Consider the following 25,389-nt stretch of genomic DNA (forward strand, 5'->3'; position numbering starts at 1 on the left):
TGCTATAGCTAGCATTTCTAGTGCTACATTCAATATCTGTAGTAATGATAGGCATCTTTGCTTACCCCCTATTCTTATTGTAAAAGGCCTCTAACTTCTCTCCATTACACATGATGTTTGCGCTTGGCTATAAATACTATTTACTATATTAAGGAAAGGTTCATTTTTTCCTATGATTTCTAGAATTTTTAATAGAAATGACCATTGGATTTTGTCCAAATGGCTTTTAAGTAACTATTGATATAATCATGTTTCATTTATATTATTAAAATAGTTAATTATATTTGTAGTCATCCATATGTTGAACCAGTCCTCCATTATTGGTATAAACTCAATCTGGTAATAGTGTATCATCCTTCTAATATGTTGCTGTAGCCTAATTGCTAATATTTTGTTTAACATTTTTATTTCAAATAGGATACTAGTCTATAGTTTTGTCGCTCCACTTTGTCTCTTCCTGGTTTAGGTATCAAGACCATATTTGCATCATAGATTTGGAAGATTGGAATTTGGGACATTGGAAGAGTATCTTCTTTTCTTATGCTGCATCTTATATATTATTGGAATGAATTTTTTTAATTGTTTCATCAGATTCACTTGTGAATCCATCTGGTCCTTGAGTTTTCTATTTAGTGTTCATTTATGGTTTATTCAATTTCTTTTTTTTTTTAAGTTGGGTTAAAGTCAATTTGTTTCTTTCATTAATCAGCATATTTTATGTTTTTTTGTTAAGTATCCTTCTACTCTTAAGTTTCTGTTAATGCCAAGTTAACAGCCATTCAAAAATAAAGAAAATGTTCTCTTTTCTAGGAAGAGAAAGCGAGAGACAGTATTCAAGAAAGGAATCCACCATATCAACAAAACCAGGGGTGTCAGATGTCAATGAACAAATGCACAAAGTATAGGTAATAAAACAAGGTGACCTAGAATGCCTAACATAAAGAGTTATATTTACACTTAAACAGTATCACTGAGATTTGGTGGGATGGTAGCAATGATTAGAGTATGACTCCCCTTTAAAAGCAAAAAAAGTACACATGATAGTGGAGTAGTACTCTCTATTATTCCCATGAGAAAATCTGGAAACCAGAAGAAACAAGCAGGGTGGAGAGTAGTTGGATAAGGGTCAGTAGAGGAAAAAAACAAAAACAAGGCTGTTAAACCAGGTCCTCCTTAGTCTTAATGCCTTCCCTCATAGATTACGTGCAATTGCACCCGGACATATCCAATAATTTGTTCGTACCTAGTCTTTCCACTAGATTCCTTCAGGAGAAGGATTGTCTTTCACCTCTTTTATCACATCCCCACGCTTAGCACAGTACGGGGCACTGGTTAGGCACTTCAATGTTTGTTGATTTGACCTGACTCATGGGGAGTATACTATTCATTACCGGTCAGCAGCGTTTCAGACAAGTTTTCCTACAAACAGATGGAAAGTGTGACATTCCCTGCCTAGGCAAGGGAATGGAATATTCCAGGTGGACCAGAAATCACGCTTCCACGGCTACACCACACTTTGGGGTTGGTGCTTTGATTGACTCCTGCGGGATGCGTTCTCTCCCCTCCCCCACCGCATTCTGCAACCAGAGAGGGCTCCGCCGGATGGCACTAAAGCACCCGGAGCGTGATTGACAGCAGAGTCTCCGCCTTCCTCCCCGCCCCCTTCCTCCTTCGCCTCTCCCGGGGGCGGAGAGCCGGAGCCGCTGCTGGGCTTCGGGGGGTGGTCTAGCACCCGGCACTTCCTCCTGGCCCGCCTTCACCTTCCCCTGCAGGTGGGTGCTTGCCTGGGGGTTGCCAGGCGGAGCCCACCTCCCCGCTCCCGGGCCAGCGGGGCTCTGCAGCAGAGGTGGGGCCGAAGCCACCTGCATCCCCCCGCCCCTCCTCCTGCCGCGACGCCGTCGGGCTTTTGCCACGGTGGGTGCCCCCTCCTCCCCAACCCTCAGGTCCCCGCCCGGCCCCCGCCCTTAGCTGAGGCATGAAAGGGAGAGTGTGAGCTACGTCCCAGCCTGCAGCCGAGGCAGGCCCCGGGGGTGGCCGAGGGTAAAAGGAGGCTGGGAGGAGAGCGCGGTCCAGGGAGCCCCGGAGGCGGGATCTGCCCACGGGCTAGGAAGGAAAGATTCCCGCCTGTGCCGGGGGTGGGGATGGGGGTGGGGGCGGGGAAGAAGCTGCCTAAAGGCGGAAAACGCCGTAGTCGAAACTACCACCACCCCACCATCCCCCGGTAGGCTAGGGAAATGGCGGTCAGGCTGGGGGTGGAGAAGGGGCGGTCCTTCTTGTTGTCGGTGGTTGGTTGTTTCAGGGTCAGACCCGCCCCTTTCCTCCCCAGCTCCAATCAGGGAGGCCCTTGGGCCGCACGCGCTCACGTTCCCCCTGACCTTGACTGGGGCTCTTTACCAGGTGAAGCGTGGTAGGCGCGTGCTGAGCCCCGCAGCCAGGGTCCAGAGAGTGCAGGCTTACCCCGGGAGCCTCTCACCTGAAAGAGAGAAGTGAGACCTAGCGAAGGGGCCCCAGCCCAGGGCAGTGGGGACTGAGAGCGAGACGCTGCGGGGCGGGCGGGCAGCGGCGTTTCAGGGCCTACTTGACCGTTTTATCTTCAAAGAATTCTTGATTAGTTTCATTTGCGTATACGTCACCTTCTCCCAGTATCTCTCCTGCCCAGACAGCCATCATTAAAATAAATTAAAACAATTCCAAGCTGGGAGAAGGATCCAGCTTTATCGAGCATGTATTAAATGGTTTCATTAAGCTAAACCTTAGAGATAGAAAGAAATAGAAAACAAAAACAAACCAAAAAACCCCAACCAGGGCCTGCCTTCGGGGAGCCCACATTCCAGTCCCCCTGTGGACTAAAATGGACAGTAGGTAGGTGGTTTGAGATGGGGCAGTTTGACACCCCCACTAAATGAGAGAAGGGAGGAAGGTGTGTTCTCATCTTTTCTTCACAGGCAAGCCTAGTCCTTTTCCAGTGCTTCCATGCCCTGGGCAGTTGTGTTGTAGTCTCATTCTCCATACTTTCATTTGGTATTAGTCTAAATATAGCCACTTCATATAAGTCTTCCCACCCTTCATCCTTTATATTCATATTTATATTTCATATTTTTTTCCAACTATGTTTTCATCCTCTATCAGTCAGATCAGCACCTTCTCTCCAACCTAAAAGCACTGAGAATGAGAATGAGGGCACAGTGCCCTGGGTCACATTGCCAAAGGGTGTTAAGAGAGCAGTGTACCTGGCTCAGCTTCCTCTCCACCGCAGCAAGTTGGCTCTCACTCACTTTTTTTTTTTTACTACAGAATAATATTCTATTACATTCGTTGTGAGAGATGGGTAAAAATTAGGGAAAGTTGGGTTTCCACAGAAGAGTTGAGTTCCACAGGATAACTAATTGTCAGCTTGATCAAAGGAGGAGTAAAAATCAACCAGGTTGAGGGTCCCCAGCCAGTCAGAATAAAGTTTGTGGTTTTGCAGAAACCACAGATTCAGGATGTTAAGAAAACTGGTCAGATAACGGTCAAGGTTGAAGAGAAAACTGGGTCAAATGGCTACCATGCATGCTTAATTGGCTAATTGAATATTACCTTACACACTCATAGGGAGGAGTTTTCCACCATATTTGAACATGGGACATATGTTGAAGAGGGGGGAACATACCAAGGAATTGCATGTTGGGGGTGTATAGGGAAGACTGTTAGCCAGAAGGGAGAGGACCAGTCTGTTCTCTGAAGGGAGGTACTGAGCTGGTGGTGCATCAATCTATGTCAGTCTAACAGAATAAAGTTGGTCTCACTCCTGTACTCCCTGCTCCTCCTTCCTAAAGAAGGGTGGATTCCACTCCTGGCCAGGAACATTTATCAGTTCCTTTGAATTCCTCAATAATAATAAATTGCCCTTGATACCTGAATTTCAGTGTCAAGCGTATTTCTAACATTCATATACCACAGTTTGTTTAGCCATTCCTTGGTTGATTGACATCTACTTTGCAGGGGTTTGTTTTTTGCTAGTACAAAAAAATGCTGATAATATTTTGGTGTACCGTAAGGGATCTTTCTATCTTTGACCTCCTTAGGGTAAGATGCCTAGGGATAGGATCTCTGGGTCCAAGAGTATGGCCATTTTAGTCACTTTCTTAGCATGGCTCTACTGCCTTTCCCTTTTAACTGAACCTCACTAACTTTGCTGGAAAAGGCTATGAAAAGAGAAATAATGAGTTTATGTGAAACACAACTTTTATTGAACTTTTGAGCAGTATGTGTGCTGGGGAGAACGCTGAATTTGGACCGTCCTGACTCCTGCCCTTCTTCAAGTAATTTTACTGAGTCTCACTTTCCTCCTTTATAAAATGGAGATGACAGTATTCATGCTACCTGTCGCACAGGGTTGTTTTGAAGGAAACGCTACAAAACTTTTTGCCCTGAAGACATTGGATCTTAAAATTTCACGGTGGTGAGTCAAGAAGTATGGAAAGTATACTGGACTTGGAGCCGGAAGACCAGGTTTAAATCTAGGTTCTAGGAAAATAACTGCCCTGTACCTCAATTTCCTCATCTGTAAAATGATTTTAATAACATTTCCTACAAAAGTTAATGTAAAGCAGTTACCACAAGAAAGAGGAAAGGGGAATTTTCACTTGTTCAATCAAATCCAAAGGCTGGTAGCTAGTTGCCTTCCTTCTCTCTTGAGACGATTACGTAGGGAAGCATTTACCAATAGTCCTTTTCTCTAAGACAGTCATCTGAGAAAGGTGATCGTTAGCTTTATTAGCTGCCCTTTTCTTCCTCTCACTTGAGAGAAACAACACATCATTTGAAAATTATAGAATCACCTGTCAGTAAGAGTCACAAAAGGATTTGTTAAGTATATCCCTACATTAGCCTAGCTTTTTGAGAAGAGCAAGTCTATGAGTTCTCCTTACTTGGAGATGTTTTACCTGAAGTTACTAAAAGTAGAGGAAGAGTCTCTGCTAAATATGCCAATGAATTTCTCATGTCACTTGTATACTTTGTTAATTACATTATTTTATTCAGAAAACCAGATGTATTAGGAAAAGGGAGTCACACATAAATATGGAAGCTGTGAATATGTGCATGCAGATGCATATCTGCACGTGTACATATCTGTATATATTTTATATGCTACATAGCATGTCTATTATGTATTTATAGATTACATATACACCTGTATTTGTCTATTTCTTTGTACCCTGATTTAGTTGAAAAAAAAAAGCCTCATGGTTTCTTATTAATCATTGACCTTTAATTCCTGTAGATAATATGGCCTTTCCTCATTTTTTAGTAAAAACTGTGAGGTCATGGATTAGTCCCCCTCATAGGCCAGGGTGAAAAAGTGATACTCCTTTATGTATGGAGAAGGACCAAAGTCCTACTTTCCAACTGTTACTTTCTTCTAGGACCTGCATTAGCAGAGCCCTGGATACCTCGGTGACACCACTGGCCTGGCAGAATATATACCAGTTGGAATTGCCTAGGGTACAAATCATATCTGTGTTCCTCCATCTTGACAGTTGACTGGCCCCAGTAATTTATCTCATGTTCAGTTGGTTTTCAGTCATGCCCAACTCTTCCTGACCCCATTTGAGGTTTTCTTGGCAAAGAGACTGGAGTCGTTTGCCATTTCCTTCTCCAGCTCATTTTACAGATGAGGAAACTGAGGCAAACAGGGGTAAGTGACTTGCCCAGGGTCACAGGGCTAGTAAGTGTCTGAGGCCAGATTTGAACTCGGGAAAATGAGTCTTCCTGACTTCAAGCCTACCACTCCATCCTCTGCCATCTACCTGCCCCATCTCACATTACTAATGATGATTTGTATACCAAAAGGAAGAGTATAGCATACAAGCTAGCTACGTAGTAAAAGTTTGGGCACTGATAGACAGCACAAGGGCTGTTCTTTGACTATAATTGGAGAATGTCTAATATAATTATGTATTAAATGGGATCGGTTAGCTTCTCCTTTAAAGGAATCTCACTTTGAATCACTTTGTAAAGTAAAAACTATTTTGCAGTGTGACTATACCTTGTTTGTTTTTTCAATTAACAAGCATTTATTTTCTCTCTTCAACTACAATTTTAAAAGAAAAAAAATAAAGTTCTTGTAACAAAAATACATAGTCAAGCAAAACATAGTCCTTACATTGGCCATGTCCAAAATAATTCACATCTCTGTCTGTACCCTGGGTCCTTTCACTTCTCTCTCAGAAGGTGGCTCACATATTTCATCATGAGGCCTCTGGAATTATGGTTGGTCATTGCATTATCAGAGATCTTAAATCTGTATTTTTAATATGGTTATTCAGAAGTATGTTGAAGTTAGCCAGAAAGGCTCCTGAGAACTGATTTTTAAATATACCTCAGAAATTGGCAAATGCTACAAATAAGGACTTTATTGTTTTATTGTTTCCACTGAAGAAAGTGATGGAGAAAATGTTAATAGTGCAGATTAAACTTAAGGGTGTGTCATGTGTACATTTCTCCCCCCCCTTCCGGGAGATAGTTGTTAAATATTTACTACTGTACTCCTGTGGTTTATTGTATAAATTGTTCTCCTGTTTCTGCTCACTTGGCTCTGCATCAATTCATACAAGTTTTTACAAGTTGCTATGAAATTGTCCTCTTTATCATTTGTTGTGAAACAGTAGTAGAATATATGTGTATGTTGCTCATTTAATTTATGTGTATACACATGAGTGTGTCTAGATGTGGCTTGCAGGAAGGCATAAATAGATGAGATTTTTTTCCTTCCACCCTTCTCTCCAAGAGAGATTAAAATTTAGCTACAGACCCCTTGGTTAAGAACCTCTTCTCTTGGCAGATTTCAGAAAAACCTGCAAAGACTTAGATGAACTGATGCTGAGTGAAGTAAGCAGAACCAGGAGAACACTGTACACAGTAATACCAACACTGTGATGATCAACTCTGATAAACTTAGCTCTTCTCAGAAATACAATGATCCGTGACAATTCCAAAGGACTCATGATGGAAAGTGCCATCCACCTCTGGAAAAAGAACTATGGAGTCTGAATGCACATAGAAGCCTGCTATTTTCTCTTTTTTTTCCCTTTCTCATGGTTTTCCCTTTTGTTCTGATTCTTCTTTCATAACACGACTAATGTGGAAATATGTTTGATATGATTGTAGATATATAACCTATATCAGACTGCTTGCCATCTTGGGGAAGGGGGTGGGGGTTGGACTCAAAATCTTATAAAAGTGAATGTTGAAAACTGTTTACATGTAATTGGAAAAAATAAAATACTGTTAAGTGGCGGGCAGGGGGAAAGAAGCCCTGCTCCATCCTCTCCTAGCATTTTATCTGTACCTCTTCCATGCATTTGTCACATCATGTGTACCTCATATTATTTTCAGCATTTGGGTTTGTGTTTTATCTCCCCTACTAATTGAAAAAGGCATCCATTTGACAGGTTTTAATTAAACACAAAGCTCTATAGTAAGTTAGATACACAAAAATAACTAAAATGTTGCATCTGTTGCTCTCATGGAGTTTACAATCTGGTGAAGGCTGGGGGAGAAGGAAGAGGCAGGAAATAGGACACATACACGAAGATGCAATGTTGTACAATAAATGCATGCATAGAGATAGGAAATATCTGCATGTATAGAATACAATGTGAGGAGTATAAAAGGACTTTGCACGGTAATCGAGGTGTTCAGAAAAGGTGTTCTAGAAGAAGAAACATTTGGAATAGGTCATGAAGGATGGGTAGGATACAGAAGAAGACAAGAGATACTTTTGTAACTGGAATAAGCAAAGATAGGAATGAATCAGTTGATCGATCGATCAGTCAAAAGCATTGAAGTGCTTTGTGTGTGTCACGCGCTGTAGGTGCTGGGGGTAGGGAGGACAGAGGTGTACCCTTCTTAGTGCCTAAGAAATCCCAGTGAGTGCTTGGTGAATGAGTAGCAACCAGAGAAATGTGTTTTCTGATCATGTCCATTATATTTTTTGTCCCTTCAAGAATTATTAAGGAAATCCTGATGAGTCTGCTCCATCTTGCAACTAGACATGTGATTCTCCAAGTGCTTCGTGAATTGGGATTGAAGGCTCGCCCAGCCCATAAAACCTTAAAGACTTGTGTAGCGATGTCTCATCCAAGTACAAGTAAGAGAACTTTATAGCTCTTTCGTTTTCCACGTTGAGTTCTGAAAGAATGAAAGTTATTGTTTATTAGAGAGCTAAAGGTGGCATAGGGAGATTCGATAAACATTTACTAAGGACCTGTTGTGTGCCAGGCACTGTGCTTAGCTCTAGGGATTCAAAAAGAGGCAAAAGACGGTCCCTGCCCTCCAGGAGCTTACCATCTAATGAGGCTTAATGGTGAAACTGGCCCTAGGGAAAACTGAAAATATAGGCATCCTTGTTTTCATAGCCCCCCTGTGACCCTTTCTGTGCTTTGTACCATCCTAAGCACTCCACCCTCCCCAGAGCCTACAACCTGTTTTCAGTCATTTATACCTTGATGTGAATTTCATCTGTGTGTTAGCATTTAATACCTTTTCTCTAAGTGTGAAATGAAAGCCAATTAAGGAATTTCTGGTGTCAGTAGGGAGGGATTGGGAGGGGATTTTAATTGTCTCTCAGGGTTAAGGAATTTACGAGGGTACCTCCTCTCAATCCTATGTTCTTTCTATTATATTATTTCTCAAGGTTTTTTTTTTTTGGTTTGTTTTTTAAAATCAGCTGAGGAATATATTTTTGTTTAAGATTTTACAAATCTTTAACATAACTAAATTTGAAGCCTAGTCATCAAAGAATCAAAAAATTATTTTTTCCCTTTTTTATGTGGTAATTTTTTAATTAATTAATTTTTTAAAATTAATTTAATTTAATGTGGTAGTTCATTTTTAATAGTAACAACCTTTTCATATTCTGTTGATCCACAACATGAGAATGCTTTGGAAAGACTTTCAAGGTTAAAGAATTTTAAAATATCCTTATATTCTCATATTTTCTTGCCCCTCCACAAAACCTAATTTCAGGAATGAGTTTAGTATTAGTATCAGTCACTTGCAAACTATTCATATAGAAAACATGGCCAGAGAAAGGAAACACAACAAAATTATAGCTTTTAAATCTTTGATCACATGGGGTATCTCTCTTTAGGAGGTTTTTGAATATTAACCTCACCTGGTCATATTTATTAAATTTCACAAGCTACAGAATAAGCCTTTTATTTCCAGAATATACTTTAAATAGTTTTCATTTTTGTTCTCCAAACACTAGGAGTATTCATTCAGTGTTTATGATTTACTTAACAGTATTTGAAGGTAGCATCCATATAGACAATTAGTAGCTAAGTGCTGTTACCCTTTTAAAAATATTTTTTAAACTACTTACACATTTTCATATTGGCTTTTGTAGTGTTTTAGTAGATTAGATCGGTGCAGACTGCTTCAATGAGTCAGTTATCCTTATTTGAGTTCCTCTAGGATGAACATTTGTAGTCCCAATGTAGCCATTTTGGGGTAGTTGTTTTTTTTTAAATGTCTTTTCCCAGTGATTTCCCAAAGTTATGGATGTTCAGCAAAGGGTTGAGGTAATTGAGACCAAACTGGTATGAAGGATTAGATGAACTGTTTAAGTTTCTTCTAACCCAGTGATTCTCAAAGTGTAGTTTTCAGAAGAATGTCCCCAAAATCCTTTCAGGGCATCTTTAGGGTAAAATTATTTTCCTAACAATTCTGAAACATTACCCGTCTGTTAAAATACTCTTCCCTTTTCCAACTACGTCTGTCTGTGAGGCTGTATTGTCTTCATGTGCTTCAGCCAAAACAGTGAATCCCAAGAGATTAAATACAGAAGCAGATATGAGAATCCAGCTGTCTTTTATGACTTTAAAGAGATTTGCAAAGATATATGAAATATTTTCTCACATAAAATTTGTAAAAACAGTTAATGTGTAATGGTTTTCTCTTGTTTTTATATGAATTAATAAATGTTTTTAATTTCTAATATTGATAGATATATAATAATATAAATATAGATATATGTAAATAAATATATTTAAATCATTTGAATTTAAGTATATTTATATAACCTAAATTTAATAATAAATAAATATAAATATAAGTCACATAAACAAAAGATCTTTGGGAGCCTCAGAAATTTTTAAGAGTGCTTTTTAAAGGAGTCCTGAGACCAAAAAGTTTGAGAACAACTGCTTTAGCCCTCTACCATACTAAGCACATAGCTCCAGGACTATAGGAGGAGTTCATTTCCTTTCTCTCCTTGACAGCAGAGCAGGCATTTCCCTTTTATTTTTGTTGATACACTTTACAAAGTGGTGGGGCAGGAAAGTGGTAAAATAGAATCAATATATACAATATCCTGGATTTGAGACATATTTCTAACTGCAGAGTAATTTTTTTTAGGTTAAAATGCACAAGCCCAATTTTAAGGTATGCATCCTAAATGTGAGGTTTAGAACTATAGGAAATGGGCACATGTAAATATGTGGCTATGTGTGCATATGAGTAATATATCAAGTTTATCTTTTTTATGCCTCCTTGTTTTTTAGACATGGCAGATTTTCGGAAAGTCTTTGCCAAGTCAAGGCATATAGCCATTATTACAGGGGCTGGGGTCAGTGCTGAAAGCGGTGTGCCAACGTTCAGAGGACCTGGTGGTTTCTGGAGAAAATGGAAAGCTGAGGTTGGTGTTACATTCAGAAGTTTAAAAGTGTTCTGTGACTAGCCTGATGACTGATAATGTTAATTAAAGTGGGCTTTCTCCTAATTTTGGTATTAGCCCTATGTACTGGGTGAGGCTGATCCAGTGGCCCAGGCCTGGAATTGGAAGGAAGAATATAAGACAGAGGATATAAACAGGCAATTTGCAAAAGAAGAAATAAAAGCTATCAGCCATCATATGAAAAAACATATTCCAACCCATTTAATAATAAGAGAAATACAAATGAAAACCATTTTTAGGTTCTAACTCACCCACAGGACATGAAAAAGATGACAAAAAGGGGAAAAGATAAGTGTTGGGGGGATTATGAGGGGACAGTCACTAATGCACCGTTGCTGGCACTGTGAATCGATCCAACTATTCTGGAAAGTACAGTAATTTGGACAAAAAGTCCCTAATACATCTACATCTACACACACATATGAATATGTATGTGTATGTACATGCATGTGTGTATACATGTGTGTATATGTATATCTATACATACACATGTGTAAAATGTATTTTAACCTAGAGATACCACTACTAAGCATATACTCCCCTCCCCCAAAGAGGCAGAAAATCAGATATAAAGGTATTAATAGGAACAAAAATATATATATAGCTACATATATCACTGTGTAAAAAACTTAAAGTGAGTTGATGTTCGGTCATGTCTGACTCTATCTGACCCCATTTGGGGTTTTCTTGGCAAAGACACTGGAGTGGTTTGCCATTTCCTTCTCCAGCTCATTTTACAGATGAGAAAAGTGAGGCAAATAGGGTTAAGTGACTTGCTCAGGGCCACACAGTAGGTATCAGGGGCCAGATTTAAATGTCTGAATATAAATCTTCCAGACTCAAGGCCCAACACTCTAGCCACTGCACCACCAGAGGGACTGGCTAAAGACGTAATGGAATTGTGCCATAAGAAATGACAGAAGAAACAAATTCAGAAAAACCTGGAAAGACTTGTATGAATTAATGTAGAGTGAAATGAGCAGAACCAGGACAGCAATTTATGCAATGACTACAATAATGTAAAGGAAAATAACTTGGAAAAACTTGAAAATTACTGAAAAATCAATGTACTGACTTCATAGACTGAAGATGAGGCATGCCTTCCCACCTTTTGGTAGAGAAGAAACTCTGACAGTCTTCCCTTATGATTCTGATTCTTTTAAGAAGGTAAACTAGGCCATCTTTTGCCACGGTTCTTACCTAGCCTTTAATTACTTAATGGGAATTGCCCCAGACAGACTGAGATTTGGGGAAGACTTTAAAAGACCAAGATCTACTGCATCCAGGGCCATCTCCAATAGTCTTGACTTATATCTTGCCACTGGACTCCGATGACTGGAGGAGAAAGGGAGGTCAGTGACTTTGCACAGCTTTACCTCACTTGAATCCAGTTAACTCACACCTCAAGACATCACCCTCCTGATGTTATCAGTCGTCTTTGAGAATGAAGGATGAACCACAGCAACAATGAACTAGAGGTGATGGTTGAGACACACACATTTCAGACTTGACCAGAGTACAAATGTGTTTTGCTTGACTAGTCTTAGTTGTTATAAGGAAGAATTTTTATTTGGGGGTGGGAGGTTGAGTTAAACTGAGAGTGAGTAATAATATGGGGGTGAGGGTGGGGATGAAAATGAATGAAAAGGGTGTTGATAAAACGCTTGCAAATTTACAAAGAAGTGAGCAGCAGGCAGTTCAGAAGAGGAAATAAGCGTGGCAATGCTGGTACTATCATGTTAAATTTACTATACTTCATTAATTTTTTCACTTATCAAGCATTTATTTTCTTTTGTTTCTACCTTCCTCTCCTATTGAGAAAGAAAAAAAGAAAAACAAAACTTCTAACAAATAAATATACACTTTTTAAAAGCTATATGTAATAGATAAACAATTTTTACACAACCTTCTTTTCTATTACAAAAAATTTTTACAATTAATATTTAGGTTTAGGTCCTTGCCTTCAAGGTTGAGGAGTTTAAACTTTGTGCTGTAGACAATAGGAAACCATTGAATTTTTTTTTTTTTTTAGCAGTGTAGGAGCATGAGCAAAGAGATGTTTTAGGAAGATTTATCTTAGCAATACAGGATGAATTAGAATGGGGAAATACCACAAACAGTGGTTACTAGTTGGGAGATGATTAAATAATCCACACTAAAGTGACAAAGCTATGAACAAAGCAGCACTGGTGAAAATGTTAAGGAAGAGATGATTGGAAGAGCTATTTTGAAGGAAGAATCAGAACAGCATGATGATAAATCAGATGTGTTAGGGGCAAAGGATAAGAGTCAAGTGTAACAGGTTTGAGACTTGAGTGCCTAAGGCAGTGTGGTATTGAAGAAGTAAGAAAGGAGAACTGGTTTTCTGAGGGAAAATAAATTTTATTTGGTGAATATGATGTGATGGAAAATTGACAAGAACAGAAATACTCCTGGAAGATTGCAGAGTGAAAGACTAGAGGGATAACTCTACTTGATCCCTTTCAGAAATTACAGGAAAATATCAGGCATGTGAAAACAATTTTAGAAGTCATACTAGAAACATCAAAAGAAAAATCCCAAGCGATATGGTTCAACAGAAAACAAACACCCAAGAAATTAAAGGAAGAACTCAGATTAATTTTTTTAAAGTCACGAGAAGAATTAAAAGCAGGATTCAATATTTTCTTTTAAATCCCCTGAGGATCATAGAACTGATGGCAGCTAAAAATCTCAAGGGGAAAATATCAAGGCTCAGGTAAATAGAGATTGGCGTGGAGAATTTGGAAATATCAATGGGTACAAGGTAAAAGCAGGATCAGTGGAGAGGGAGAAGGGTGAATGCCTCAGCTACTTTGGGCCCGATAGCCCAGTGTTTGTATTGTTACATATATACATAGCAACTTATAAAATGTTTTTAAATTTAAATTATGAATTTGATAAACATCAACAAATGAGCATCTCATCTGCAAAGAATAACATAAAAAGAGGATGGTATATGAAATTGTGACTGTTATGTATGGCTTATTTTTTAACGTTCTGTATTAAATTTAACATGGTAGTACCAATGTTTCCCCATTGGTCTGTACCCCCTTCTGAACATCCTTCTACTCCTTTATGTAATTATCAGATGTACTGTTCCTTCTAGAGAGAACCCCAGTTTGTCCTGGCAGGGGTTGACTATCTCAGGTTGAAAGTACTCTGAGAGTCAGTACTGCTAAAAACTACAGTGCATGAGCCCCCACCAGTGTGGTTACCTTTAATAGTTCCCAGCCCAGAGCCTTGAGAGATAGGTAAGAGACATCTTCTAGTTCCCAGACTTGGTGCCTCGGCTTCAGAGATGGGGCTGACTGATCACATTTTGATAGTTCGTGTGTATTTATTGCCCCTCTAGGACCTAGCTACCCCTGATTCCTTTATGAAGAATCCCTCTAGGGTGTGGGAGTTCTACCATTACCGGCGCGAATTGATGCTGAAGAAGCATCCCAACCCAGCCCACACAGCAATTGCAGAATGTGAGGCCCGGCTCAGTGCGCAAGGAAGGCGTGTGGTGGTCATCACTCAGAACATCGATGAGCTCCATCGCAGAGCAGGCACCAAGAACCTCCTGGAAGTTCATGGTAGGGACTCTGTCAAGGAGGTCTGCTCAGCTACATACCCTGATTTGGATAATATACATTTTTTATCCGCTTTATTTTTTCCATTTCAGATGGTTAAACCAATCTCTTTTGAAAAATTACACATTCATTCATTAGCACTTAAGTCTAAATTGCTAAGTAAGAATTAATAGGTTATTTTTTTCAAGAGCATTTTCATTTTAAGAAGGAATAAAGTCAAGGAAATAAGTGAATAATTATTGGGAAGTGGGTATTTCAAGTGGGCAAGCAAAATTTAGGGCTGCCAAAATTTAGGTAACCCATTCCATCTCGGGCATAAGGCAGTAACAGATATAAGTGAGGCTTACATATTGCCACTCTCCTTCATTCTGCTGAGATCAGCTAAATTACTGAAGTACTAATTAGAAATACTAATATGCTAATTACTAAGTAGTTATAGACACCTAATATGGGCCTAGCCCTACAAGAATTGGGTTTTTGTGCACTCTTTTTTATTTTCGTGTAGAGACATGGAATGTAAACAGTGGGAAAAATACTCTGCTAAAGAATTCTTTCCCTCTCTACCACTGTTGTTTCTTGTTCCAAAGAAACAATGTCAAACTTTTTTTTAAGCAAAATTTTATTTTAATAGTCAAAGTTGTCAATTTTTTTAAAATCCCCATTTGGAACATTAATCAAATGTGGTCCCTGCCCTCAAGGAGCTAAAACCTAGTTGGAGAGACAAGGCATAGATATGTTTAACATTTGTCAGTGACTTGGATAAATACACAGATGATGTGGTTGTTTATTTTTCAGATTATCACAAAGCTGGGATGAATAGTTAATATCCTAGATGAGATAGTTAGGATTCAAAAGGACCTTGACAGATTAGAAACTAGACTGAATGTAATTAGATGAAATTCAACATAGGTAAATGCAAAGTCTTGCATTTGAATATGACACAGATATTAGATGGAAGTTAATAAACATTACGAAGCTCATCACCCAAAATGTCATCATGGAGATTAACTCAGGTTAGATACCCACACCTTCTCAGATGCCTCTCTCCTCTGATTGGAGTGCCGAAGGGTGGAACAATAAACTCTGCCCAAAGCCTTCCTTTGTAGAGGCTTCCTTTTTGTTATTTATTTACTTTTCAGCTTCAGAATTTTCCAGCTAACTCTTTATCTTCCATCAGCTGCTCTGCTTGGTTTTAATACCTCCAAAATCACACCCCATTGCGGGTACCCTCTGGCACCCTCATATGCACACACCTTTTCAGTTTTCTGTTGTATATTGCCTTTCTTTATTAGATCGTAAGTCTCTTGTGGGCAGGGACTGTGTTTTTCCGTTTTGCATCCCCAATGCTTAGCACAGTGCTTGGCACATAGTAGGTGCTTAATAATGTTTACTGACTATGACAATGATTGTGACTGTGAGGGGCCCACAGTCTGGCAGTTACATGGAAGGCCGGGTAGAATGAGGGAATGACAAAGTAGATAGGGCAGTAGTGCTAGAAACAAACCCAAGCCTTCTTGGCTCATTTGATGGTGCTGACTTTGAAGGCCTCTATACTAGCTGATCTCTCAGGTCTCTGCTGCTTTAAAATCCTGTGTTCAAAAATAGAATGACTTTATCAAGAATGCCGATTGTTACTTGATTTATGTTTTTTAGGCAGCCTATTTAAAACGCGATGCCTCAGTTGTGGAAATGTGGCAGAGAATTACAAGAGTCCAATCTGTCCAGCTTTAGAAGGAAAAGGGTAATTACACTATGCTGTTAAAAACAAACAAAAAAAAGGTATATGCTGCAACACTGTTATCTTCTTCTTAGTAGATGTAGAAGGGGTCGTTTGAAAGCTTTCTTCATGGACTTTAGACCCCGAGATTCACACAAAGAGTAACTTGACTTAAGGATATGTCCAAAGTTTTAAAACAAAAGAAGCTAAATAGGATTAGTATTTAATACAGGGTATCCCAAAAGTCTTAATGCAGTTCTAGGCTTTAATAACCTAATATCCATTTTTAGCTTTTTTAAAGCTGTATGAAGTTTTAATGGCTTAAAACTTAAGACACCCTGTTATGACAACTGTAGGGCTAGTACTGTTAAGTGAATATAAAAACCTAATTATCCCATGTAACTCTTTGAGGAATGAGTTTCATTTTTATTTAACTATTACAGTAGAGGTGTGTTCTCTCTGGACTACTGAAATAACCTCCCAATTGGTCTCTCTGCCTTAAGTCTCTCTCTACTCCAACCCATCCTACCCATGGGTAGCAAAAATTTTTCCTAAAGCTCAGGTCTGACCACTTCATTGCTTGAGCCAATTCCAGTGGCTCCCGTCGCCTCCAAGAGATTAAATATAAACTACTGTTTCTGGCACATAAACTCGTGATTTGTCCCTACACTTACACTGCCCTCCCTCCTCACCTGCATTTCTTAGAATCCCTAGTTTCCTGGAGAACTCAGGTCAAAGCCCACCAAATGCATGAAGTCTTCCCTGATTCCCCATAGCTGCTAGGACCTTCCCTCTTTACTCCCCCCCCAAAATTACTTTGTATTTATTTTTGGTTTATCTATCTATGTGCATGCTGTCTCACTCTATAGAACGTAAGCTTCTTGAGGGCAGATCTTAGCCCTTTGTATCTCCATTGCCTAGAATAGTGCCTGTTACTAATAGGTGCTTCATAAAGGCTGGTTGATTGATTGATTGATCTTATTTTAACTCTAGTGCCCCAGACCCTGATGTTCCAGATGCTGAAATCCCCATTGAAAAGCTTCCTAGGTGGGTAAAAATTATTGCCTGTCTCCAATGTTCCAGAAAAGGAGGAAGGAAGAACCAGGGACAGAAGTCTGGAAGTTTGTGTAGTTCTTTCTTTCTTCAGTCAGCTGTGAAAACTGGCCTTTGTCAAAGAAGAGAGAAATGTTGGCTGTGTCTCATTTACCATTCCTCTTTTTTAGTGTTTTGGGGGCCAGAGGTACTCTCAGTAACTATGCTGTGAAGGAGCTTTTGTTCTCTCTATCTGAGCTTCTGTTTCCTCCGCAGTAGAATCGAAGGGTAAATCTATGATCCTCTTAGAACGAGACAGTAAAAAGAATTAGAGAATTTATGTAATAAGTAATGGGTATAATATCAACGAAAATCATGTAGACTTTTCAAAAATTGTTTCCAAGAGTGTCTTGTGGTAATTTTCAAGGAACCAGACACAAATCATAACAAGACAGAAAGAAAGGAAAGACAAATTAAGAAAGTATAGTTGGTAGCTACGGCAAGGAGGCACAGTGGACAGTGTCAGGCCGGGAGTCAAAAGGACCCCAGTTCAAATCCAGCCTCAGATACTTACTAGCTGTGTGACTCTGGGCAAGTCACTTAACTGCCTCAGTTTCCTCATCTGTTAAGTGAGCAGGAGAAGGAAATGGCAAACTACTCTAGTATCTTTGCCAAGAAAACCCCAAGTGAAGTCATGAAGTGTCAGACATGACTAAACAACAAAAACAGTGGGTAACTAGAAAATTAATACTACATGCAGAAACTATAAATAAGAAGGTCTATCTAAAAGGGTTTTTATTTCCTTTACTCCTTCCTTGAGAAGTCTGGATTTGATATATTAGCAAGAATTCTTCATCCTTTTTGAGTCATGGACCCATTCTCAGAAGAATATTTTTAAATGCACAAAATAAAATAAATAGCATTACAAAGGAAACCAACTATATTTTAAAGTACAGGTGTCAAAAAAAAATTTTTTATTTGAGGACCCCAGGTTAAGGGGCCCTGTATGAGAGAGTAAATAGCAGTGATGTGGTGAAAATGGTGTTTAGGGGGGGAAATCATTATAATAATTTCTAATTTCTAATAAGTTGGGCTGAAGAAGAGACAGAAAGAAGACCAGTTAGGAGTCCAGTGTGGTAGCAATAACAATTTTAATTTATTTGATACTTTAAGGTTTGTGGAATTTTGTCGTTCAGTCATTTTTAGTTGTGTCTGACTCTTTGTGACCCCATTTGGGGTTTTCTTGGCAAAGACACTGGAGTGGTTTGCCACTTCTTTCTCCAGCTCACTTTACAGATGAAGAAACTGAGGCAAATAGGGCTAAGTGACTTGCTCGGGCTCACACAACTAGTAAGTGTCAGAGGCCAGATTTGAACTTAGGAAGATGAGTCTTCCTGACTCCAAGCCCAGCACTCTATCCACCGTGCCACCTAGTTGCCCCACACCAAACACTCTACGTGTATTACCTTATTTGAGCTCCACAACAACCCAGAGAGTTAGACACCTCTGTTATTTTACCTCCCCTCCTCCCTCCATGTTTTATAGAAAAGGAGATCAGCACATAGAGAACAGTAAGTGATCTTCCCATGTCATACAGTCCCCTCACTTAGTTCAGCTTTTTCCCTCTTTTCCATAACTCAAGATTTAAAGTGATGAGCACCTAAACTGTTGTGAGAGGAAGAAAGGATGATTCTTTCGACATACTTAAGCACTCAGACGCGTTTGTGATCTCACTAGTGTATCCCCTCCCTCCCTCTGAGGGAGCAGATCACAACCACAGGGTCTTTCACGTCCTTCTCAGTTCTTCTCCATATTTGTTTGTTTTCTGCGACAAGACTCAGTACGCTTGAGGAACATCTCAGGGTAGTGATACAACATTAGATAAATAATATAATTACGAGTATCCTTGATGTGAATGGACGCAGCAACAGTCTCTTGTGTGAACACCAGTCTAGGTAGTGACACAGAGGCTCATACTAAAAAAATTGTCCACCAAGGGAAGTTTTTGTCTTTGTATTGTCAAATACTACATTAAACCCCTGAAATGTGAGAGGTTGTTGAGACATTAATGGGGAAAGGGGCTGTATGAAAAGAAGTGAGGTAAGTTAAAAATGGCTTTAAAGCCCGAGTTAATAGGAACAAAATAGTGCTCATGATAGGAAACTGAGGAAAAAAGGCACGAGATTAAGTTGAGAGAGGCTATATAGAATATACAACAAAAATAAAATAAAGTCACTGCCCAAAAAGACGGTGGAAAACGTATAACATACACAGGTCAGGGAGGTATATTCTCCAGTATGAGTGCAAGTGCAGAATTGGTGGAGTGAGTGGGGATGGTGGTTGTGGGGGTCTCACGGATGCCAAGAAGGCATTAACTTTATTCTAGCTAGGATTTCAGCAGCTAGGTGACTAATGTCCACATTCACAGGTGTGAAAAAGAAGATTGCAGTGGGCCCCTTCGACCGCATGTGGTATGGTTTGGAGAAAATCTGGACCCTAACATTCTTGACAAGGTCAACAAAGAGCTTGCTGTTTGTGATTTATGCTTAGTGGTAAGTGATTTCCCTGCTTACTCAGGCCAAGTATTTTCTAAAACTTTCCATAAGGTTGTTTAGAGGTCCAAAAAAAAAAGTATATTGAGGTCTTCTACCAAATAACAAAGTAGAATAAAGGTGTTATTTTTTTTTAAATAGCATTATCAGACTTATGGACAGGAGAAGAAATTATGAATAAAAGAGATAAAGAATATTGTGAGGTATAAAATGGTTAATTTTGATTACGTTAAATTAAAAAGGTTTTGTACAAATAAAACCCATGTAGTCAAGGTTAGAGGGAAAGCAGAAAATTTGGGAAAAATTTTATAGACAGTTTTTCAGAGGTCTCATATCTCAACTACATAGAGAACTTTGTCTAATTTATAAGAATACTTGTCATTCCCCGGTTGATCAAAGGATATGAACAGGCAGTTTTTTGATGAAAAAATGAAAACTACATATAGTCATATGAAAAAAAAATGCTCCAAATCATTATTGATTAGAGAGATGCAAATTAAAACAACTTTGAAATATCTCACACTTATCAGATTGGCTAAAATATGACAGGAGAAAATGACAAGTATTGGAGGGGATGTAGAAAATTGGGACAGTGATGCTGTTGGTGGAATATCAGATCCAGCAGTCTGGAATTATGCCCAAAGAGTTATAAAACTGTATACCCTTTGACCCAGCAATACCATGATTAGGTCTGTTTCCCAAGGTAATCAGGGAAAAAGGAAAAGAACCTACATGTTCTAAAATATTTATAGCAGCTCTCTTTGTGGTGGCAAAGAACCGGACATTGAGGGAATGCCCATCGATTAAAAAATGGCTGAACAACTTGTGGTATATGATTATGATGGAATACTACTGTGGCATAAATGATGAGTTGGTTGATTTTAGAAAAACATGGAAAGGCTTGCATAAAATACTGATGAGTGAAATGAGCAGAACCAAGAAAACATTGCAGACAGTAACAGCAATATTATTTGAAGAACACTTGTGAACAACTAAGTTATTTTGTGTATTACAAATACTCAAATCAACTACAAAGGACCTAGGAAGGAAGATACTATCCACCTCCAGAGGAAGAACTGATAAAGAGAAGTGCTCATTGTATGGTTTTACATATATACGTATCTATGGAAAATGGTGTTCTTCTCTAGGGTGGAGTGGGGAGGGAGGGAGACAGTTCAGAACTTAAAATGTAACAAAAAATAAATTAAATTTCAAAATTTTTAATGACATTAAAATATAAAAGACTAGACGCGATGTTTTATTCCTGTAGCCTTTAATACAGTTTTAAAGGCATCTTCTCATCTCTTTTTTCCCTCTTGTATAACTAGAAAACACCTAGAGATTTTTCTGTTTTGTTCTTTTCGAACACCTGTCCCTTTGTATCCATTCAGCTTGAGCTGTTGCCACACCCCTGGATCCCCAAACCTTGTCAGAGTTTGTGGAACTGGGGAGTTGGGGGTGGAAATAAACTTAACTATCAGCAGTGTAGTGACATTGCTTCTTTGATCCTGCTGCTCTCTAGGTGGGAACATCCTCTTTGGTTTATCCTGTGGCTATATTTGCCCCGCATGTATCAGCTCGGGGAGTACCAGTGGCTGAATTTAACATGGAAACCACCCCTGTTACGAAAAACTTCAGGTAAAGACATGAAACTAAATGACAAGAGGGGCAAGGTGTGGCAGGTGTGTCTGCAGTGACTTCATCCTTTCACGTCTGTGCTAGAGGAAGAGAATCACCACACAGAGGGCCCCATTTTAAAAGCTGGCCTGTATCAGCCGTATCGGGACCAGTTACTTCAACACAGACATTTGACTATTATTGGCCATTTTGAATGTTAAGAGAAATATTCTGTTATTTAAATTTATAAGTAGAAATCAATTGGAAACTGATTTTTCAACTACTTAGTTTTGAGCATTATATTGTTTAGTTCCCTATAGTGGACATTTGGAACCCTATCTTTTTTTTTGTCCCTAAGTAAATACCATACCTCAAGTATTTATTGCCCCCACATATATCACACGTGTGGACTTAATAATTTTCATACTTATTGTATTCTCTTTTTTTAAGATTTGTGATTGCTGGTAACATTTAAATTTAAATACTCTGTCCCTTTAACTATCTTCTGGCCCTTTTAATTTGCTTTTTATTAAGCAAATAAAAAGAAATAAAATACAGCCCTCAGTACATAGCTGCATAATCTGAAAAGACAAATTCCTGCATTAGCCATGTCTGAAAATGTATGTCTCTTTCTGGATTTTAAGTTCATCACATCACAGGTCCAGCCCCTAATGCTATAATAGATAAGAATTATTTTAAAGAAATACATGATTTCAGTGTGGTAAACCATATTTCATTTCAGTATTCTTCATTCTTGTTTCAGGTTTTATTTCTCAGGGCCCTGTGGCAAAACTATCCCTGAAGCACTTGCCTGCCATGAATCTGAAAAAGTTTGTTGATTATTTGTGAGCATGAGAAGAAAAGAAATTCATTCACAACTACTAGGTTACACATAGTTAAACTAAAGGGGGGGTGGGAAGAAGGTAGGGGGAAAAAAACCTTGTAGATAAACAGAGAATGGCCCCCTGCCCTCAGACCTGGGAATGTAACCAATCAGTAGATATTATGGTGGTCAGTCACAATGATGATATCAAACACTGACCAGCAAACTACTCATTACATTTGTGTTGGACTGAAACCTGACTCCCAAATGATTATTCCATATTTTATAGTCATGGCAAAAACTATTTTCAGCTATCTAGATTTATAATATGTAATTTATCTGTAATTCTAATAGTATTTTTTTATGTTTCTAATGTGAGCATGTGGATTTGCTTTTTTGGGCAGGGGCTAAAGTATTGCCTTTCCTCAGTTCTGGTGTTTACATAAGTACTTTGGCAGAAAATAAATTCATTATAATTTATTGTGTAAAGAGGTTCACCCAAGGTATTCCTCTGCTGGTATACTTTATTACTATGTTTTCTGTTAATGTACTTTAATGGTGTGGCACATGTTATTTATGTTTGATCTTTATTTATGTTTGATCTTTATCTTAGCATCACCCATCCTCTCAGCCTTCTGGCTTTTTCATAGTCTAATAGGCCAATTTCATCATCATCCTTGACTTTGCCTTCTCATTCTTACATCCAGTCATTTGCTACATCCTGTTGTCCACTTCCATAGCATCTGTGGAGGGGGTTTCTACAGTGGGGTATGAGAGTACCCCCAAGATCAATATGTCTGGTTTTTTTCCCCTTCACTCTGGGATTACTTCCAAACTAGCTGTCTTCCTTCTTGGTATTAAAACAGTAAAGCCATCAATTTTCAGGAAAAATTTATCTAGGTGCTATTTGCCTTAAAAACTTTTACATGTAAAATTTAGTTCTTATTTTTTCTTAAAACAGATTCTGGAAGTATCCCAAAACTCCCTAAGATATTTTAGAATGGGGGGAGTTCCTAGAATTACCCAAAATCCTCAGAGTTCTCCCCAGCAATCTTAAAATGATTAACCTCCAAATTCCTTAAAGATTAATTGGCAAAACTCCAAAATCTACTAAAATATTTTTAGCAGTTCTGCCAGTTTTGTTTCTGTAATTCCAGTGTGGCCAAGGCTAAAATGATAGGAAAAAAGTGTCTTGTGGGTTTTTTTCTCCTCATAACTTAATCTCCTGAGGAAAGTCTAAAGTGGGAGTTCTGCTTACTGGGACAGTTGACTGAGTATGAAGCTTCATGAATCGTCCCCAGGATTCTAAACTCTCCTGCTTTCAGCCTTTTAGCAGTTTTTCTCACTGGCTGCATTTTCCCTTTTAGAACTCTCTCAAGGTAACAGAATCTACAAACACAACACATGACAAAGACTTCCTACATTTTACAGAGATACAAAAACAGAAGAAATCATAAGACAAACACATAGAATATAAAGAAGAAGCCCCTTTTGGGAGCAGATGGGCAGAAACTATCACTTAAAGTTGTTCAGCAAAATCAAAAGTTCATCTGATCAGAATAAAATTTTTCAGTCACTAGTCATAATTTCTTTAATTTGCAATAATGATAAGAACTGAATTAGAACTAACACAAATTACCTGTTAAATCACTTACATATTTATGTCAGATGTCACAGTCTCCTCGATTTGAAAAGGGAATTGGTGTATCAGGGCTGTGGCTTCAAGGGCCTCCCCCTTCCTTTCTTCATCGTCAGAGTGAGGGGGTGAATCTTTCCCAGGGAGGAGCAAATAAATGTTTTCTGGGAGAAGTGGCTTATAAGAACACAAATCTCCAATCTCCCATTTTAACTCAGTGATATAATCCTGATTGTCCAGGGAGTTTGGACGATGCTTTTAGAGGACACAAATTTGGGTTTCTCACTTTCTTTTCACTCCACAGTTTGTTTGATGTTTGTTTAACAGAAGCTAAGTTACTTTTGGGTTCTCATTTGGTGGTTTGAGTAACCGTTTTGCTAAAAGCATCCCACTCAGGATACTTAATTTTCTTGGTAGCTTCATCAAGAAAATTCTTAAGGTAATTTACTTTATCCCAATCAAAAGTACTCCAGGTTGGCCAATAATGATTGGGAGTGGAGGGGAAGAAGGCACAGGAATCTTGAGTCAATTTCTGCCAGTTCATCAAATACCTGCAGATTTCAGGCCCATGATGTAAGAGACATATGGCCGGCCGCTGTCTCCTTTAGAGGGAGACTTTAGCATCTTTGGATGTTTGGTTACTTATGGGAACTTGACCAAGATCTTAATTTATTTTGGAATCTTTTCTTCACCAAGTAATGTGGACTATCTAAAATGAAAACCAGGCCTTTAATCTGTCCCCAACTCTAAATAACCTATAAAACCTGAGACTTACCAGTCTCAACCATGGGATCTTCACCAGTCTCCTGCCATGGCCACAAATTCCTGAGCCCCTTGGGCCTCAGAAGTTGATCAATGGTATCCCTGCCTGGCCTTTACCAGCCCTGGTGTCCATCCATATCCAATCCTGTTTTTCTCCTAATAAATGGACTCAACAGAAAGATGGGAGTTTGGGATTCAAGCTGAGGGCACTTAACCAAACTCCACAGGGGGAGATGGCAAGCTGGACTGGTACTAAAGCACCTGCATGGCCCCTTTGGGGGACACAAAGAAGCCCCTCACCATGATGACTCTTACTTCTGACACCAGAATGTGGGCAGCCAGGTAATGGAGTCCACAACTTAGAAGAAGTAGGAGCAGTTTATGCTTGAAAACCATAAAGGGGAGGGGTTAGGGTAAAGAATGGACAATCTTTCCCAGGAACAGGTGGGACACAGAAGCAGGATGTTTTGCAGGAACAGTGACCACAAGGCTGGTTTGGGCCAGTTCTGGGGGCACAGCTCAGCAAGTGATTACCAGCAAAGGTGTCTGGGGGTAAGCAAGACTTTGGTTCACTTCAGGCTCCTGATTGGCCCCTTTGACAAATACGCTTACTCTGTGTCCAGTGCACCTGTCAGGTAAGGTAACTCCTAGAAAACTGGCATATTAGTCTCAGGGATACCCTCACAGGGAGGTACCCTACACTGATGAAACTCTAGGTGGAATAGTAAATAGAGTGCTAGCTTTGAAGTCAGGAAGACCTTAGTTCCAATCCTGCCTGAGACATTTACTAGCTGTGTGACCCTGGACAAGTCACTTAGCCTCACACTCAGTTTCCTCGTCAATAAAATGGGGATTGAGACCAGATCGTCCCCATGCATGCCCTGTTACAAGGGAAAGCTTCTCCACCCAGGTGATGAATTTTTACTAGGAT

General features: G+C 39.2%; 1 protein-coding gene across 2 annotated transcripts; it reads left to right on the forward strand.

The window, feature by feature from the left end:
• The first annotated feature begins 1,632 nt into the window (after window positions 1-1,632).
• On the forward strand, window positions 1,633-23,639 carry SIRT5 (sirtuin 5). 2 transcript variants are annotated; one of them, XM_036737138.1, is made up of 9 exons: window positions 1,633-1,914; window positions 7,992-8,134; window positions 10,551-10,684; window positions 14,097-14,322; window positions 15,973-16,060; window positions 17,030-17,083; window positions 19,497-19,620; window positions 21,143-21,258; window positions 22,001-23,639. In XM_036737138.1, the coding sequence occupies exons 2-9, from the start codon at window positions 8,011-8,013 to the stop codon at window positions 22,074-22,076; spliced, it is 942 nt and encodes a 313-aa protein (XP_036593033.1). In that variant the 5' UTR covers window positions 1,633-1,914; window positions 7,992-8,010; the 3' UTR covers window positions 22,077-23,639. The 2 variants fall into 2 exon arrangements, with proteins under 2 accessions (XP_036593033.1, XP_036593026.1); XM_036737131.1 differs by having other exon boundaries at window positions 1,664-1,772.
• Window positions 23,640-25,389: the final 1,750 nt, after the last annotated feature.

The sequence above is a fragment of the Trichosurus vulpecula genome, chromosome 1 (assembly GCF_011100635.1).
Source record: "Trichosurus vulpecula isolate mTriVul1 chromosome 1, mTriVul1.pri, whole genome shotgun sequence".
NCBI classification, from domain to species: domain Eukaryota; kingdom Metazoa; phylum Chordata; class Mammalia; order Diprotodontia; family Phalangeridae; genus Trichosurus; species Trichosurus vulpecula.